Source organism: Zeus faber (genome assembly GCF_960531495.2).
Source record: "Zeus faber genome assembly, chromosome: 9".
NCBI classification, from domain to species: Eukaryota; Metazoa; Chordata; class Actinopteri; order Zeiformes; family Zeidae; genus Zeus; species Zeus faber.
The window spans coordinates 16,374,888-16,393,956 of NC_137197.1; the positions used below are offsets into that span (position 1 = coordinate 16,374,888).

Genomic DNA, 19,069 nt, shown 5'->3' on the forward strand with positions numbered 1-19,069 from the left:
CTCATGACCCGCTTCTCTCACCGTTCCCCGGTCCGAGCGCCGTCCGGGACGGTGCATGGACCAGCCCTAAAACACCCTCGAACTCATTATCCATCCCGCACTCCCGAACCCCAAACCCACAGTCATCGGCGCACTCCGGGAAACACGGGCACCGGAGATGACACCATGACAAATGAGGTGTCTACGGGCTGACCCGCAGTTCCCAGACGGGGCCTTACCTTCAGGGCCCATTCACAGTCGCTGACGGCCTCCGTGTACCTCCCCAGCTTAATATAGGCCTGGGAAGAGGTGAGCCAAGAGGTGGACAGATGGTGAAGAGGCGCCGGCAACATACAGTAAATAAATGTGACCTCATAAAAAAAAAAAAAAAAAAAAAAAAGTAGGTGATTGGAAAGCACAAATATAAGGATGTTGTGGGCACAGATGGTGTGGCGCGTTGCTTTCTGCTGATGGGGTTCCGCGGTTAAACACCAAATAAATTAAAACTGCAACTAAAACATGATCGGCCTTTTACATTTAAATAGATAAGTTAGGAAAGAATAGGATACGTCCTTTGGGGTGTTTCATGGAAACCCTCCCCAAGAGAGAATTTGTCAGAATTAGGGGGCTTTAGGTTTATCCTGCCTTTGGCGAGGCCAGAGGTGCATCTCGATCTCTATTCCCTGTGAGCAGTGAAATGCTGTTTCAGTGCTTTAATGCTCTGGACATATTCTTGGACACACTGTTGATGCAATTTAGAAACACAAACACATCTCTGTAGCTCTTAAGCTGTCTCCCCCGTCAGTTAAATTATTATTTTTTTGCAGTTATAAGTCTATATTAGTAGTAGTAGAAGTAATAGTAGTAGTAGTAGTAGTAGTAGTAGTAGTAGTAGTAGTAGTAGTAGTAGTAGTAGTAGTAGTAGCAGCTGTGCACTCATTACTGGTTGATCATTATATGATATATGATTTATTTAAATCAGTAGTAGTACTACTATTATTCTTATAATTTTATTATCATCACCACAGCACAGCCATTTTACCATACTATAGATATATACATTTTCAAATATAGCTACACATATATTATTTTATTATACCTGCATATTATATCATACTACAGCATATTACAACACTACAGTTGCTACGATATATTTATGTAACATAACATACTTGAACTTTGCTTGAGGGAACTCGCCACCTGCCCTTAAATTACATAAGGCCACTGTTTAGAATGTACATACATGTATATTTCATTTTATTTTTTATTTTTTATCTAATTTTTACCTCGCACTGTTGCGTCAAATTCTGCTGCTGTAACGCCTGAAGTGGTGGATCCTCTCTTATCTTATCATCTTTCTCATGTCAGTGATGTTTTGGAAGCCCATGCTAGAAACCCCTGCGCTGCCTCCTGGGTCACATACTTCAAAAACCCCTCGCAGCCCGGTTGTCGTTGGGTTCAAATCCACTTTTCAAACTTTCCCTCCTTTGTCCATTTCCCATTTTTCACATATTTGTCTGCCACATAAGCAAAAGGTCCCTCAAAAGATGACCATAACGGATGAAAATACATACTTGTGCTCGGTTGGTGTACAGTGGCTGCATATCCTTCAGCTCCGCCAAGCCGTCGCTGTAATACCTCACAGCGCTTTCATAGTCGTGTCGCTTGTAAGCTTCATTTCCTTTGTCTTTGAGATCTGCAGCAATAAGTACAGGCACAGCATATACAATACAATACAATACAATACAAATAAAAAACATACAATACAATACAATGCAATACAATGCAATACAATAAAAAAACATACAATATAATGCAATACAATGCAATACAATAGTCGATAGAATACAGCTGATACGTCGATACAGCAGTTACGAAAAAACTAAGGAATAGACGTTCACAAACCATTTGCCCTTTTCTCCTTCGCTCTCCTCCTCCTCATCCTGTCGTCGGCATCCTTCTCCATCATCTTCATGAAATTGTCTTTAATTGTCAACAATTCCACAAAATGATCAGTAGGATATATGACGACGGGGGTTGCAAAGAATGGTCTACAAATCTGTTAGACAACAAAATGATGCAAAGGCAGGCTCAGGAGAGTTAGTCGAGACAATTCCTGTTGAAACTGTAAGGCTGCTGTGTTTGTGCGCCTACGTACAAGTATTTGTATGTATGTGCGAGGCTGTGTGGGGAATTCTTATACGTGTACATGTTTCCATGACGACCACATTTCTTTGACACACCCACAAATCTTATTACAATTTTACTTTGGCAAAGTCTTTTTGTTTTAAGATATTTTTGGGGCATTGTTCATGCTTCATTAGACAGTGATCGTGTGGGAAGAAAGGGGACAGAGAGGACGACATGCAGCAAATGGCCACGTGCCAGTTGAGCCCGGGCCGCTGCGGTAAGGACTGAGCCTTGTGTATGGTGCGCGCTACCTGGTGAGCTACCTCGGCACCCTATCATTGGCAAAGTTTGACACAAAAAGTGGATGTATTTCGCGTGTACGTGGCTTGAAACAGCTGTGGGATGAGTAGTGGAAATGTGGCTGGAATAATAATAATAAGATGGGCAATAACAGTAAGCCTGCTGCCCTGCCGGCACACGATATCTTTGTGTAACAGCCTTCTCCCAAGTGCACATATGTTTTGGAAAATAAAAGTGAAAGTTTTCACATCCATGGAGGGGTGGACCATGGAGTTCCCATCAGGGCAGTTAATGATGAATAATGTTAAAAAGAGTCGCGGGCAAATCAAAGTCAGTCCAAAGCAGTGAATGTCAGCCGAAGGTAGACCCGACGTGGTTTCTAAAATGAGGAGGCTCTGCAACGACCGCGGTGTCAAAGTCATTTAACACGACATTGCCTTCCAATGTCCCTCAAGCACATCATTATTTTCCGCTTTTGTAGACTAAATATATTACTTGCTAACATTTAGCCTCAATATGTACGGCCTTACGCCCATCATTAAGCCTCCTTTCCACCCACAAACAGTTGTGAAAAGTTTCATTTATGAATAGTTATTAACAGTGTTTTTCATTGATGTATACAGTATACAGGCATCCTGTATACATATATATTGCAGTGAGCATAATGAGGAGGAGTTGTTGTGCTGTTAACTATTATAATCACAACGGGGGAGAAATGCGTCTATTTCATAATACCAGAAATTAGCACTTACTGTATGTAATTAATTTAATTTCAAGGGAAATAACAAAGTATTGTTTTTGTTTCCCCAGAATGTTGCAATGCTATAAAATGCTGAAAACCTCCACAAACGCGCTGACCCCAAGCTTGCATATGTAATTGTATGTAACAAGGAAAGGAAGAATGGATATTTGTTTTGTTTTCCGAAAATAATGAAGCGTCTGCATTATTTTATCTTGTATTCTGATGAATATAGAAATACTAAGCCCATGGTCACCAAACAATCCAATGTAAATGTTTCACTAAGCATCATATAAAGTGTTCTGAAAGCATTTGTGAAGTATTAAACTCGCGTCACCAATTGATCGTTAATCCTGCTCCTTCTGCTGCCCCTCTGTTGATGAACATGGTGTTTCACGACAGAATCTTCATAAATAACATTCATAAATACATTTAGATTAAGTACAGTATTTCATATGCATTGACCTGTTCCTCTATTGTTGCAATGACACTAATCAAAGAATTCCTACAGATCATTTTACCCTAACCCTTTTACCCTCATCAATAAGTATTTCATCACTGGTTGTCTCCACCAGGGTCCAGTCATAAAGAAACCCGGTCCGGATTCCTCCCATTCCGTTAAAATCATGAACCAATGTGGTGCCACATGCTGCCAAAAGCCCTGTACATGTGTTCTGTAGGCAACCTTCTGGTCCTAAAATATGTTATTTATTTTCTGCTCCAAACCAGCAGGTGACGTTTCCTGGCAGCTACATAATGGTAAATCATGGCAAGGTTGTTTTGCTTGATGCTGCTTCTAAGCTGAAAGGGAATCCTGTGAAAGTACAATGTATTGCAAACCTAAAAGGATGTTGCATTTAATAACGCGCCATTTAAAGAGCGATGGGTTCAACAATGGATTAGGACGCGGCTTTTAGAGTGCTGCACTGTTAATATATCTAGGAAGTCTCACTGACACTGTCAAAGGGCTGTCCATTAAAATATGAGTCAGGATGGGGTTTCATTCCAAGTAAACAGAGTTCAGCAGCATGTCAGCAGATATATATATATATATATATATATATATATAAATATATAGCTTAAAAAATTATCTCCTAATATCTATAGTAATTATCTCTTAAATTGTTTGTTGCTGTACATCCTGTATATGATATGCTCAATTCTGTCCGAGCCTATGTGAGTGATTTTTTTGTGTTTATTTTCAAATATAATTTTGATTAATTGTATCTAACTATCTACCTAACAACTGCAACAACAACAACAACAACAACAATAATAACAATATAACAATAACAGCCCCCGAAGAATCGTCGCCTTACCGCGGCGGAGGGGTTTGTCTGTCCTTGTGACCCTGGGAGCTGTGTTGTCGGGGGAATTAGCCCCTGGTACGGTCTCCCAAGGCAGAGTTGTCCCAGGGGAGGGACCAGACAAAGAGCGATTCAAAAGACCCTAATGAAACGACATCCAAGGCAATATGATACTTCGCCGGAAACCGAGGCCCCCTCCTGGAGCCAGACCTGGGAGGGGAGCTCGCCGGCGAGCGTCTGGTGCCCGGGCCTTGACCCATGGGGCTCAACTGGGCACAGCCCGAAGAAACACCATGGAGCCACCACCCTGTGGGCCCACCACCTGCAGGGATAGGCATTAGTGTCAGGTGCAATGTCAGCCGGGTGGCAGGTAAAGGCGGGGGCTAGGACCTGCTGATCCTCGGCATTGTAGACTAGTTCTAGGGATGTGGAATGGCACCTCTCTGGTGGGGAAGGAGCCGGAGCTGGTGAGGGAGGTGGAGCGGTACGCACAGCACTGGCTCTGGAACCAACTCCTGGAGAGGGGCTGGACTCTCTCCTTTTCCAGAGTTGCCCAGGGTGAGAGGCGCCGGGCGAGTGTGGGGATACTCACGAGCCCCTGGCTGAGTGCCGCTGTGTTGGACTTCTCCCAAGTGATCGAGAGGGTCGCCTCTATGCGACTACAAGTTGCTATGGGGAAAGCTCTGACTGTTGTGTGTGCTTCTGCACCAAACACCAGTCTAAGGTCTCTACAGTTCTACTGGGAGACTTCAACGCTCACATGGGCAACGATGGAGAAACCTGGAAGGGGGTGATTGGGAGGAACTGATCTAAATCTGAGTGGTGCTTTGTTATTGGACTTTTGTGCTAGTCATGAATTGGCCATAACGAACACCATGTTCGAGCAAAGGGTGGCTCATAAGTGTACATGCTACCAGACCAGAGTCTGAGTCTGAAGACTTGGGGGAAGTCTTGCTGAGGTAGTCAAAAAGCTCCTTGTGGCAAGGCGCCGGGGGTGAATTAAATTTGCCCTGAGATGCTTAAGGCTCAAGACACTGTTGGGCTGTCTTGGCTGACACGCCTCTTCAGTGTCGCATGGATGTCGGACACAGTACCTGTGGAGTGGTAGACTGGGATGGTGGTTCCCATTTTTAAAAAGGGGGACCGGAGGATGTGCTACAATTATAGGGGTATCACATTGTTCACCTTCTGCGGGAAAGTTTACTCCAGGGTGCTGGAAAGGAGGCTCCGGCCGATTGTCGAACGTCAGATTCAGGAGGAGCAATGCGGATTCCGTCCTGGATGTGGAACAGTGGACCAGTGGACCAGCTCTTTACCCTTGCAGGGTTGCTGGGGGGGGTCGTGGGAGGTTGCCCATCCAGTTTACATGTGTTTTGTGGACCCGGAGAAGGCTTTCGGCCGTGTCCCACGGGGGATCCTGTGGGGGGTACTGAGGGAGTATGGGGTACCGGGGCCGTTGGTACAAGCCATCGGGGCCTTGTTCAACCAAAGTGAGAGCCACACCTTAGCCACAGCCAAGGTGAGGAGAGTGTCCGGTTTGGGAACCTCAGAATTGCATCTCTGCTTTTTGCAGATGACGTGGTTTTGTTGGCTTCATCAGACCGTGACCTGCAGCACGCACTGGGGCGGTTTGCAGCTGAGTGTGAAGCGGTCGGCATGAGAGTCAGCACCTCCAAGTCTGAGGCCATGGTTCTCTGCCGGAAAACGGCGGATTGCCCCCTGCGGGTCGGGAGCGAGTTGCTGGCCCAAGTGAAGGAGTTCAAGTATCTCGGGATCTTGTTCACGATTGAGGGGAAAATGGAGCATGAGATGGGACGGGTGGATCGGTTCGGCGTCAGCAGTGATGCGGGCGTTGTACCGGACCGTTGTGGTGAAGAGGGAGCTGAGCCGGAAGGCAAAGCACTCAATTTACCAGTCCATCTACGTCCCCACCCTCACCTATGGTCATGAGCTTTGGGTAGTGACCGAAAGAATGAGATCGCGAATACAAGCGGCCAAAATGAGTTTCCTCCGTAGGGTGGCTCGCCTCAGCCTTAGAGAAAGGGGGAGGAGCTCGGACATCCGGAGGGAGCTCGGAGTAGAGCCGCTGCTCCTTCACGTCGAAAGGAGCCAGTTAGGGTGGTTCGTCCAACTGGTAGGAGACCACGGGGTGGACCAAGAACACGATGGAGGGATTACATATCCCAGCTGGCCTGGGAACGCCTCGGTGTCCCCCAGGAGGAACTGGAAAACGTTGCCAAGGAGAAGGAGGCCTGGAGTTCCTTACTCAGCCTGCTGCCACTGCGACCCGGCCCAGGATAAGCGAAGGAAAATGGATGGATGGATGGATGGATGGATAACAATAACAACAACAACAACAACAACAACAACAACAACAAAAATAATAATAATAATAATAATAATAAATATAGCTGCAGGCAGCAATATACGGGATCCAGTTTAGGCATGTTGGGTACGTATTACAGGTTTCCAAGGTTCCGTAAATCCACATGAACAAAAGGGACGGCTCCTGCTAGGGTTGGACGATTTGGCCAAACATGTTATCGCGATGTTTTAGAAAAAAAAAAAAATCGATGTCTGTTTATTACCACAATATATATTAAATAATAATAATAAAGCTTGGGGTGGGAGGAGGGTGAGCTTGAGTTCCAGTTCGAGTTCAAGTTGGTGTTTGAGGAAGATCCGCCGTGTCAGCTCCTGGGGCCTCATCCCTGCTGCACGCTGCCCAGCCAGAGGGCGCTGCGGTCAGGGAGAGAGTAGAGGAGCCCCGGCACTCCTGCTGTACAGTTGGCTGTTCGTGTCACATGGTTGTTTCTTTGCTGTACGACTGGCTGTTCGTGTCACATGGTTGTTTCTTTGGTGTACGACTGGCTGTTCGTGTCACATAGATGTTTCTCTGCTGTACGATTGGCTGTTCCTGTCACATGGTTGTTTCTCTGCTGTACGTTTGGCTGTTCGCATCACATGGTTGTTTCTCTGCTCGGTACAATTAGCTGTTCATGTCACATGGTTGTTTCCCTGCGGTACAATTGGCTGTTCTTGTCACATGGTTGTTTCTCTGCTGTGTGATTGGCTGTTTCCATCACATGGTTGTTTCTCTGTACGATTGGCTGTTCGTATCACATAGTTGTTTCTCTGCTGTACAATTGGCTGTCAGGTCATGTCTTAGAGGAAAGCTGACTCTGTATCAAACTATATCAAGAATTAATTTCATACATTTATCATCGTTATGGTGGAAGATTTTATTGTTAAAATTATTTCGATGATTTTATTTCCCAGCTGTAGTTCCTCCAAAGGTTCTTAGAACCTACTGTGGAGCGAAAACGCCTTCTGTGTCGGATTATAGTTTTCGGGGTTTTGTGAAACACTGGTTACGGTGGTTGCAGAGTTTCAGATAATTTGAGCCCAAAAAACAAGATAAAAAATAACAAAATCCATAGGGTAATAATAATAATTATTATTATAACTATAAAGGAAGGAATCTCTGTCTGTATGCATATCTTTAGATTATCTGTCCTTCAATTATCTCGAAAAACCTTTTTATCAGATCTACTTCACACTTTGCGGGTGTATTGCTGGGGACCCAAGGGCATGCAGTGTCGAATTTAGTGCAATTTGGACACGCAACACGTGTAATATTAATAAACTTTCAACATCACACAGCGAGCCAGCGGGGGGGCAGGGCTTCAGGGCTCTGCAACTGAGTCACAAAGAGCGTCGTTCCCCGGTGTACGACTTTAACCGGCAGTTTCATCTTCCATTGTGGAACACAGGACTGAATCGTTGACATTGTTCATCTGTGCCACTAAAATGTCTGAGAAAGTCTTACATTTTAAATGGACATGCACTAGCTGTAACAAATCTCTATTGCACTATCGCAATGAATTTGATTGTTTGATTGTAACTGAAATAAAATCATATAAATATACGTATATCATATCTACAATATATACATAGTATAAAGCATATAAACACTCACTGAGTGCTTTATTAGGAACACAGTTGGAACAGTTGGAAACACTCCTTTGAGATTCTGCTCCATGTTGACATGATTGCATCACGCAACTCCTGCAGATTTGTCAGCTGCACATTCATGCTGTGAATCTCCCGTTCGATCACACCCCAAAGCTGTTCCCGGATTCAGATCCGGTGACTGGGAAGGCCACTGAAGAACATTGAACTCATTGTCAGGTTCATGAAACCGGTTTGAGACGACTTTTGCTTGGTGACATGGTGCATTATCATGCTGGAAGTAGCCGTTGGAAGATGGTAAATTGTGGCCATGAACAACAATACTCAAAAAGGCTGTGGCATTCAAGCCATGATTGATTGGTATTAACGGGCTCAAAGTGTGGCAAGAAAAAATTCCCCATAACATTACACCACCAACACCACCAGCCTGGACTGTTGACACAAGGCAGGTTGGGTCCATGTAATCATGGGCCAAATTCTGACCCTACCATCCGTGTGAAATCAAGATTCATCAGACCAGGCTACGTTTGTCCGGTCTTCAACTGTCTTTGCTTTCTGTTCTCGGCTGACAGAAGTGGAACCCGACGTGGTCTTCCGCCGTCGTAGCCCATCCGCCTCAAGGTTCAGCAGGTTGTTCATTCTTTGATGTTTTTCTGCTCACCACACTTGTACAGAGACGTTGTCTGAGTAACCGTAGCCTTTCCGTCAGCTCGACCCGGTCTGGCCCTTCTCCGTTGACCGCTCTCATCAACGAGGCGTTTCCGTCCGCAGAACTGCCGCTCACTGGATGTTTTTTTGCTTTTCGCACCATTCTGAGTAAACTCTAGATGACTGTAATTGCATGAATATCCCAGGAGATCAGCAGTTAAAAAAATACTCAAACCAGCCGGTCTGGCACCAACAATCATGCCAAGGTCGAAAACATCTTGACGTGAACATTAACTGAAGCTGCTGACCCGTATCTGCATGATTTAATGCATTGCACTGCTTCCACACGATTGGCTGATTAGATAATTGCATGAATAAGTAGGTGTTCCTAATAAAGTGCTCACTGAGTGTATATGTCTTTATTTATACCTAGAAGTATATCTGGGTTTTTATAGGCATCCAACAGCCAAAGAATGGTATTATTTTCTGTCTGGGGTAACTTTAAATCTTACTCAGGGACCTGCTGGTCTTCTGTTGGTTTCTATTAGTCACAATGTCTTTTGATTCAAAAACAAGTTCTCATTCCCATTTCTGATTAAAAAAAGTAGAAGAAAAAGTAAGAGATCCATTGTCGACTTCACTCACCTGAACTCATACATGCATCATTCTGGGGACTCCTCATTTGATGCCTCATTTGTTCTGGGGACTAAATGAACAAAATAGAATGAACAACTGAGAAGGAACAAAATTATATTTTTTTAATCCACATCCACGTTTAATTGCTGTGTGTATATATTTTAAATGTATCCTGCATATTGAAGTAAAATTTCACACATCCACATCAGCACACAGTAAGAGGGCATGGAGTATCAGGGCGGGTAGAGAGAGGGAGGTTGCCATGGCTGCATTTTTATTTTAGGTTTGTTAGCTTTACTTATCTGTAAACATAGCAATGTTAACATTTATAGAGAGAAACATGTTATACACAGGTAATCTTCCTGTATAAACTGTAATATATATACATATATATATATATATATATATATATATATATATATATATGGTGGGGTTTTTTCACAGCGATGATTTATTTGTTTTTACTTTAGGTTATCGTCACTAACGTTTGTAAATATAATTGTAAATCTATTTTGTAAATATAATTTTTGACTGCCACATTTATTGTTTTTCTGTTTTATTTTTTTTTACATTCGATTTAGCATTTAGCATTTGCTTTGGTTATGCAAACGCATGTTAGTCCCAATTTGAGGTCAGTCCTAGCAGACATGTTTATACCGTTGAAGAGGCAGCTGCTGTGGCTGGTGGAGCTGCGTTGGTGTTTGTGTTTGTGTTGATCATCGTCCTGTTGACTTTGGTGCTGCACCCTCCGCCACCGTCCTCCAGAGCGGAGATGTAGCGGTCAGCCTTCTCCACCGCCTTCCGCTGCGTGTCAGCATCGCACGACTTGAGCTCTTTCACGAGTTCACCTGAGAGAGAGACGGAGAGAGAGACAGAGAGTGAGACAGAGAGAGAGAGAGACAGAGAGAGAGACAGAGAGAGGGGGCAGAAGGAGAGATATTCTATAGACCTACTTTGACATTTTGAGCGTAATCTTGAGAGACAGACAGACAGACAGACAGACAGATAGACAGACAGACAGACAAATAGGAGGAAAGGCAGACCGACAGACAGACAGACAGACAAAGACAGACAGACAGACAGACAGACAGACAGACAGACAGCTGTACAGAAGGCCAGACAGAGAGGGGGAACGAAAGGTAGACAAGAGACAAGCAGACAGCCAAAACAGGGAGACAGACAGGTAGACAGACAGACAAATAGGAAGAAATACAGACAGACAGACAGACAGCTAGATAGACAGACAGACAAATAGGAAGACAGACAGACGGACAGACAGATGGAAAGATAGCCAAGCAGGAAAGACAAGACAGACAGAAATAGACAGAGGGACAGGTAGACAGGCAGACAGACAGGATAACACATCCCAAGTGCTTTCTAACTGGACTGTTGTTAAACTGGGGAACAGGAGGTTTAGTCCGACATCGTGACAACTTGTCCCAGTGGCGTGTCACACTTTTCTACTCTGATCAACTGAAAGACGAACATAAAAACAACGTAATCGTTCAAACTCCAAAGAAGTCACAGTTAAGCACTCAGTTAAATTCTCCCCCAAAACCGCCTCCCGGATGTATGTGATCTGTTTCGGAGCGTGGTCAGTGCGCCTCGCTACGACGCTGTCGACGCTGGGCATGACGTTACGGTTACGTTAAATACACTTACTTATTGTGTCAACGCTCTTTAAAAAAGTCTCCAGGTCTCGAAGCTGCTCCATCGCGTCTCTTTCCGATGACAAACTAACAACGATAATACTTCTGTGGCTGGTGTCGCCACTTAGCACAGTGTCAGCAGCAGCACGGGGCTCCCCGCGTCCCCGGCGGCCATGGCAACGGTAAACGCGGTACGCCTGGCCGTCACCAAGACACGAGAATGGAACACACCAGAATGTACGACAATAGAAAGATATGAGAATATAATAGAAACATATGAGAATATAATAGAAACATATGAGAATATAATAGAAACATCTGAGAATATAATAGAAACATATGAGAAGAATAGAAACATATGAGAATATAATAGAAACATATTAGAATGGAATAGAAACATATTAGACTGGAATAGAAACATATTAGAATATAATAGAAACATATGAGAAGAATAGAAACCTATTAGAATATAATAGAAACATATGAGAAGAATAGAAACATATGAGAATATAATAGAAACATATTAGAATGGAATAGAAACATATTAGACTGGAATAGAAACATATTAGAATATAATAGAAACATATGAGAAGAATAGAAACCTATTAGAATATAATAGAAACATATGAGAAGAATAGAAACATATTAGAATATAATAGAAACATATGAGAAGAATAGAAACATATGAGACTAGAATAGAAACATATTAGAATGGAATAGAAACATATTAGACTAGAATACAAACATATGAGACTGGAATAGAAACATATTAGACTATAATAGAAACATATTAGATTGGAATAGAAACATATTAGACTATAATAGAAACATATTAGACTGGAATAGAAACATATTAGAATATAATAGAAACATATGAGAAGAATAGAAACATATGAGACTAGAATAGAAACATATTAGAATGGAATAGAAACATATTAGACTAGAATAGAAACACGTTCGAATACAATATAAATATATTAGAATAGAATAGAAACATATTTGAATAGAAACATATTAGAATACAATATAAATATATTAGAATAGAATAGAAACATATTTGAATAGAAACATATGAGACTAGAATAGAAACATATTAGAATATAATAGAAACATATTAGAATAGAATATAAATATATTAGACTAGAATAGAAACATATTAGACGAGAATATAAACATATTAGAATATAATAGAAACATATTAGAATATAATAGAAACACATTAGAATATAATAGAAACACATTCGAATATAATAGAAACATATTAGAATATAATAGAAACACATTAGAATATAATAGAAACATATTAGAATATAATAGAAACACATTAGAATATAATAGAAACATATTAGAATATAATAGAAACATATTAGAATATAATAGAAACATATTAGAATGGAATAGAAACATATTAGAATATAATAGAAACATATTAGACTAGAATAGAAACATATTAGAATACAATATAAATATATTAGAATAGAATAGCAACATATTTGAATAGAAACATATTGGAAGAAAATAGAAACATATTAGACTAGAATAGAAACATATTAGAATACAATATAAATATATTAGAATAGAATAGCAACATATTTGAATAGAAACATATTGGAAGAAAATAGAAACATATTATAATAGAGTAGAAAAATATTCGAATAGAATCATGTCAGCCCCTGTATCTCTGGCAAGCCGCATGACTCGCACCAGTTTTGATGAAAGGACAAAACACGAAAATATATGATTTCGTCATTTTTGCAAGAATAACAGTGTCCATGGGTAAGTCATATTAATATTTTATACATCATGTCATATTATCCTTTTAATTATTACACAATATTACTCTATCATGATAAAAGTGTTATTCTCACGTATGGAGGCTTTCACCAACTTTTTAGCCAGGGTTTTATTCATCAGCAGCAAAGCAACACTGCCTCCCTGCGGCCCGGGGCGGTATGGCAGGATGTTTCCCAATCCTGTTGTATTCCTGTATTCCACCACAAATAACCACAAATACCTTGAAACAAATGGGACACACGTATTTCTATGGTTTATTAAAATTAGATGGGCTTCAAGCTATTATCAGCAAGTAAACAATGGATTGCCCCGCCCTGTTGCATTTTTGGGGGCTGATGCAGAACAGGCTGAAATACAGGAGGGGAGTACAGAATCTAATAATGGCCATATATAAAACTAAACCATCATCGCCTGCAGCAGTTTATGGGGTTTTTTCAGCTGCTTTTAATATTTTCTGTGCGTGCTGATTGAACCGATCTGCAGATGATTCCTTGACTTTCAAAGAAAGACAGATAATGGGGTTTCTTTCCGTAGAACAATAGAAGAGCCACGTTAATCTTCAGAATATGTTTTCAATTTCTTAATTTTAGTAAATTCTTCATTCATACACAAAGATTTTTAAATTCCCAACCCACTCTTCCCCATTTTAAAATTTAATTAAATCACTCCTCAAAGCTCTCCATCTAATAAACCATAAGAAAAGCAAATGTTTTTTTTAAATACTATAAATCCCAATTTCTCGCTCAAGTCTCAGAGGATTAATGTCTTACTGTTCTCTGATGTGTTTTTATGAGTCCAGCCCAGAGCGCTGGAATACTATTGTTTTTGATCTGATTATTATTTTTTTTTTCTTCTCCTTGGCATGTCTGGCGCACAGCAACTGCCACACCCACGGACATGAATGAAGTGACGTTGGATTCGGGGCAGTTCCGACATCTTGTGGTCCAAGTTTGATCTACATCAATCTATATTTGGAGCAGGAATTAGTGAAATGCCTGCGATGGTGGATGGCAGGACGTTTGTGATCATCATCCAATTTGTTATATAGGTTGTGGCTCTGGGGGGCTTTTGCATACGGCGGGGATGCAAGGTGTAGACTCCATCGGTCTGAAGTGGTTGCAGGGGCGTAATTTCCACTGGGGACGGAGATTGACGTGTCCCCCCCACTTATTAAACTGCAAAAATTGCGCTTAATGGAGAATGACATTTTGAGGGAAAAATAAATACCTAACAAATTTGTTTCCAAAGCAAATAGAAGAACATGGCTAATTATTATGCAAACTGACATCATCGGACCTTCCCGGGCGCAGGTCTCAGATTAATGGGGTGTCGAAACAATAGGCAGTCCCCCTTAATACGCTACTGTTTGGCCAGCCGTCAGATTCTGTCTGAGAATGTGAATTAAGCTTCTGATTGATAGGGCCTGATATACTCCGAAGAATTGCCACGGACCAGCAGCGGGCACGGACAGCCTGCCTACGCGGCTCAACACCACATTTTGGCGTCTGTGGACGCGGACGTGTTCCTCGGATGCGCACTTGAAAAGTTGCTCACTGAAGGACGAAGCAGCATTTAACAAAAATGAAATGCCAACAGCAGTTCAATTGAATGTCTTTCTTTGGAGAGGGGATGAAAAGAGAGAAAGGACATGTGAGTTGGTTGATTAGCGGCTGTAAAACAGCATGATCTTTACATTCACTTACGCAACTTGAGAACGAGTCCACCTTAAACGGCAGCATCTATCCGTCAACAACGTATGAAAAGCAGAGTCTCTCTCGCTGCTGGTTTGTGCCTTCAAATAAAACTGTTCCCTCCCCATACAGATCGGTACTAAGATGCTCATTTCATCAGGGTGGAGGCTCCAGGAACAAGAAGTGTGCGGCAGTTTCAGAGTTTAAAAGCAGCACTTAAGAGCAGGCTCCAGAATGTTTGCACATGGACAACAACTGCCCTAGATGATGTTTTGATGAAAGGAACTAGTCTTCATCAGGATATGAAAACGCTCCCGGCAGTTCTAAGCATTTTGCCGATACGGACAGCACAAACTGATTCTGTTCTCCACGGGAACTCAGGAATTTGTAATTGTGTCAGTAGGAAATGATGTTGCGTTCCATGGGAAATCTGAAAACTAATTTGTAACTGACATGACTAACCTGGACCCCATGCATTGTTGCCTGCAGCTACATTTATTATTATTATTATTATTATTATTATTATTATTATTATTATTATTATTATTATAAGGGGGTCTAGTCTAGAAGGGCTGAAGGACTGAACACTCCCTCATCCTCAGGTGTGAAGGCGTTTTTATTTCATTGTTTTTGTTGATCGGAATGACCCGTGGGCTCCTTCCGAGGTTCCCATTTCAAAACCCCTCTCCGAGAGGAAGTGGGGTTTTGACATATTTCAGGAAATATGTCCAATCCGGCTCAAACTATATTGATCACATACTTTGGCATAAGCCACAAACACGGTCGAGGTGTCGTTTAAACCGCAATGTCACAAGTAAATTCATTTGCATCCAAATCGATACACATACGGAGCAGATATTAGTGGAACAACTGAACAGATTTGACCAGAAATATTCAGTTGGTCTTGGTTAACTGACACGTCACACGTCTCCTTCTAAAATGAACGAGTTGAGATTTACAGAGAGATGCTTAATGACGTCATCATATTATTTACTATAAATGTACAGATTCTGATTGAGAATGTCCGGTTGGACCGTGTCCAGTGTGCGGCATTACATAAGTATACATTAAGTACATTAATAAATTAGGATGCATTTCACAAAAACTAAAGAAAACTGTAATGCTTACCTAAATTAATGAATATACCTACCTGTATACCTGTCTACCTGAATACTAATGAATACGCTGGACCCTGTGTATTTCTGCCTGAAGCTATATTTATTATTATTATTATTATTATTATTATTATTATTATTTCTGTAGACTTGCTTTGGTACTTCATGGAGGCAGAGGGAAAAAATGCCACCAGTTCAACCCAGATACAAAGCATCTACTATGATGTATATAAAATGTACTTACTGACAACTTACTTCAGTAAAATACTGCAGAGTAATTTTCAGGATATTCATACTTTTACTTCAATATAATATGAAAGTACTTCTTCCACCACTGTCCAACATACACATATTAACGATACAAAGATTGACAGATTGTGACTCCGGTTCAAAAAGAACAACTATGATATATTCTTCATCCATTCATTGACCAGAGAATTGATCCCATTCAGAAGACGTATCTCCTGTTGGATGAGCCCAGAAAGGTTGCCGAAGCCTCAGGTTGGGATAGAGTGATGGACTAAAAAGAGGGAGAGAACGGAGAGAGAATGAGGAAGATGCAACTGAACGTCCCCCTCCTGAGAGAGAGAGAGAGAGAGAGAGAGAGAGAGAGAGAGAGAGAGAGAGAGGAATAGAATGAGGTCCTGGCTATTTAAAACGCAAATGCATTCTGTAGAGGAATTCAGTTGTATGAAGGCCTTATAAAACTGAATTCCCCAAAGCCTGGGGGAAAAAAATAAAATAAGACTCAAAAAGATTATACAAAGTTGGGGTACAGAATAGAAGTGAAGGGAATAGAGTTATGTATATGGGATAGGCTATTTGTATATACAGATATGTGCAGTAAAGTGCATGTGAATAAAAGGGGCTTCGAGGGTTGAGGGGAAACGGCACTGACCACCTACTGATCCACTGCAGCTACAATGCTGCTGTTATCACGTAGTGGGGCCGGGTTGAAGGAGTCTTCAAAGAAGAGAACCACGAAACAATAGACTCCATACAGGCAAATGCTCTCTAAACATGAGAGAGAGATTTTTTTCTGATTAAATAAATAGTAAAATGTTAACATATTGTCATCATATGCATTAATAAAAACAAATTAAACATCCAAAACAACAAAGAAACAAAAACATTACATCTAAAAAGTTATTAAATTTAGAAAAATAAAAAATAAAATAGAACAATAAAAGTAAACCACAAACATTATTTAAAAATGGGGCTGAAGAAGAGATGTCCCTCCACTACCGAACAGATGACAGTGGAGTTGCACCACTGTCGTGTGAACTCATCCAGGCTGTTCATCAGTTTGTGGAAGCTGTCGTCCACTCGGACCCGGGCCCTCAGTAGAGCTGCAAAGAGGACGGCTGCTCCCGGGTCAGATCTGCTCTCCACCATCATCGTCCTTCTCTGGTAGATTGACAGCTTTGCTTTCCCCTGCAAGAAATTCTGCAGATTCCATTTTGTAGCAGTTGTACATTTTTTTTATAACCTGCACCATAAATAAAAGCAACATTGGACCATTTCTCCCCAAAACCAACAAACAATTATTTGAAAATGACAAATAAACATTTTAGTCTCAGACATTCAATGTAACAGATATAAATAGTTTATTTTGAGTCACAGAAAGGACACTGTTTTGGGGACAGTTGTGATAAGAACATTGAAGCACTAATTAAGCACTAGTCCACCTATCCTTCTTAAAATGCTGCTTGTTAGCTGCCTCCACACATCTCTGGTACCAGTGAGGTAGCGCTGAATGAATTGCAGCCGAAAAGTTGCAATCCAGCTGTTCAAGTGGATCAGCCCCTGTCCTCCTTCCTCTGTCCACTCTGATACCCAGTGGAGTTTGTCCCAAAAGAATTTAACCATTAGACATTGAATGCTCTCAATCAGGTTTATCGACGGGGGCTTTGTACAGGCAACTGCCAGCTGCCTCTCGGTGAAGGGCCTGGGCTAAAATACTCAGTCCACCTCAACGCCTTCATCCCTGCCAGAGAGCGCAAGTGTGACACTTTAATGCAGGTGTAGTGAGTAGCTTTCTTCCCTACTGACTCCAACTACCCTGGCACTGGGGTCGTGAGGGAAAGAAAACTCCCCACCTCAGCCTGCCACGCCCCAGCAGCTGGAGAGACAGTCAGAGAGGGGAACATTTCAGCAGCAAACGCTCTGAGGGGCCATGGCAGGGACACAGACCACGTCCACAATCCTCTCCAACCTTCTTGAGGAGCTGATGTCGGTTGTTCTTGCGAGCCGCTCTACTGGTGTTTTCATCAAATGTCCAAGCTTGTTGCAGGCAGCTCAGAGAAGCTTGGCCTCGGGCTGGCAGGAAGACAAAGTCAGAGATATGATGAATGTGTTGATAAACAACGGTTCTTCAAACAGCCACATTCCTGGTGTTGCAACAGGGTCCTGGTGGATCCTGAAAGATGAAAAGGTGTTAGTCCTGTAAAAGTCCACCTCTTCAGGCTGCAGCAGGAACAAGTGTTTATCGAGCTTCCCTCAATAAAAGACAAGCTGTATCCTGCCAGCTTAGTCCTGGGGTGTAAAGTAGGTTATGGGCTGCCAGCAGCCTGAAAGACAGCACCCTGGATGGAATGTCTATGAGGCCTTGTTCTCCTTCTTCCACTGGCAGGTACAGAGCAGATGCCTTGATCCAGTGCTGCCCAGAACAGAAAAAGTCAACAATCGTCCCCTGTATATCCTCGCTTAGGCCCCTAGGTGGAGGTAGTACTACCAATCTGTCACAAAGCCGAGGCAGCCAAGATGTTGGCTACCAGAGTTCTCCCACTCTATGACAACTTGGGTAGCAACCATTTCAGTGTAGACAATCGGGTGCACACCTTCCCCACTGCACCCTCCCAGTTCTTCATTTGGAAAGCATCACTTCCTAAAAACACAGCAAGTGCTTCTCCGCTGCACCCTCCCAGTTCATTTGAAAAGCATAACTTCCTAAAAACACAGCAGGTGCTTGTAACCCTTCCCTTTGCCATCTGAGACCTCCTGGAAGACTGGGAGCTACCCTGTCCTGCCATGGTCCAATCATAAAAGCTTCAATCTTCACCCAGCTAACCTTTGCTTATCAGGGAACTTTGCTTTTTCATATATTTTT

The 19,069-nt window shown here is 42.1% G+C and overlaps 1 protein-coding gene across 1 annotated transcript in view; it reads right to left on the reverse strand.

Moving 5' to 3' along the window:
• LOC307234769 (tetratricopeptide repeat protein 12-like) overlaps positions 1-1,948 on the reverse strand; it is a gene marked incomplete at both ends in the record, with an annotated part of 31,262 nt that extends 29,314 nt beyond the window's left edge. The window contains 3 exons of the mRNA XM_080006632.1: positions 219-278; positions 1,554-1,675; positions 1,885-1,948. Coding sequence (XP_079862758.1) covers positions 219-278; positions 1,554-1,675; positions 1,885-1,948 — 246 coding nt within the window. The remainder of the gene's footprint in view (positions 1-218; positions 279-1,553; positions 1,676-1,884) is intronic.
• Positions 1,949-19,069: the final 17,121 nt, after the last annotated feature.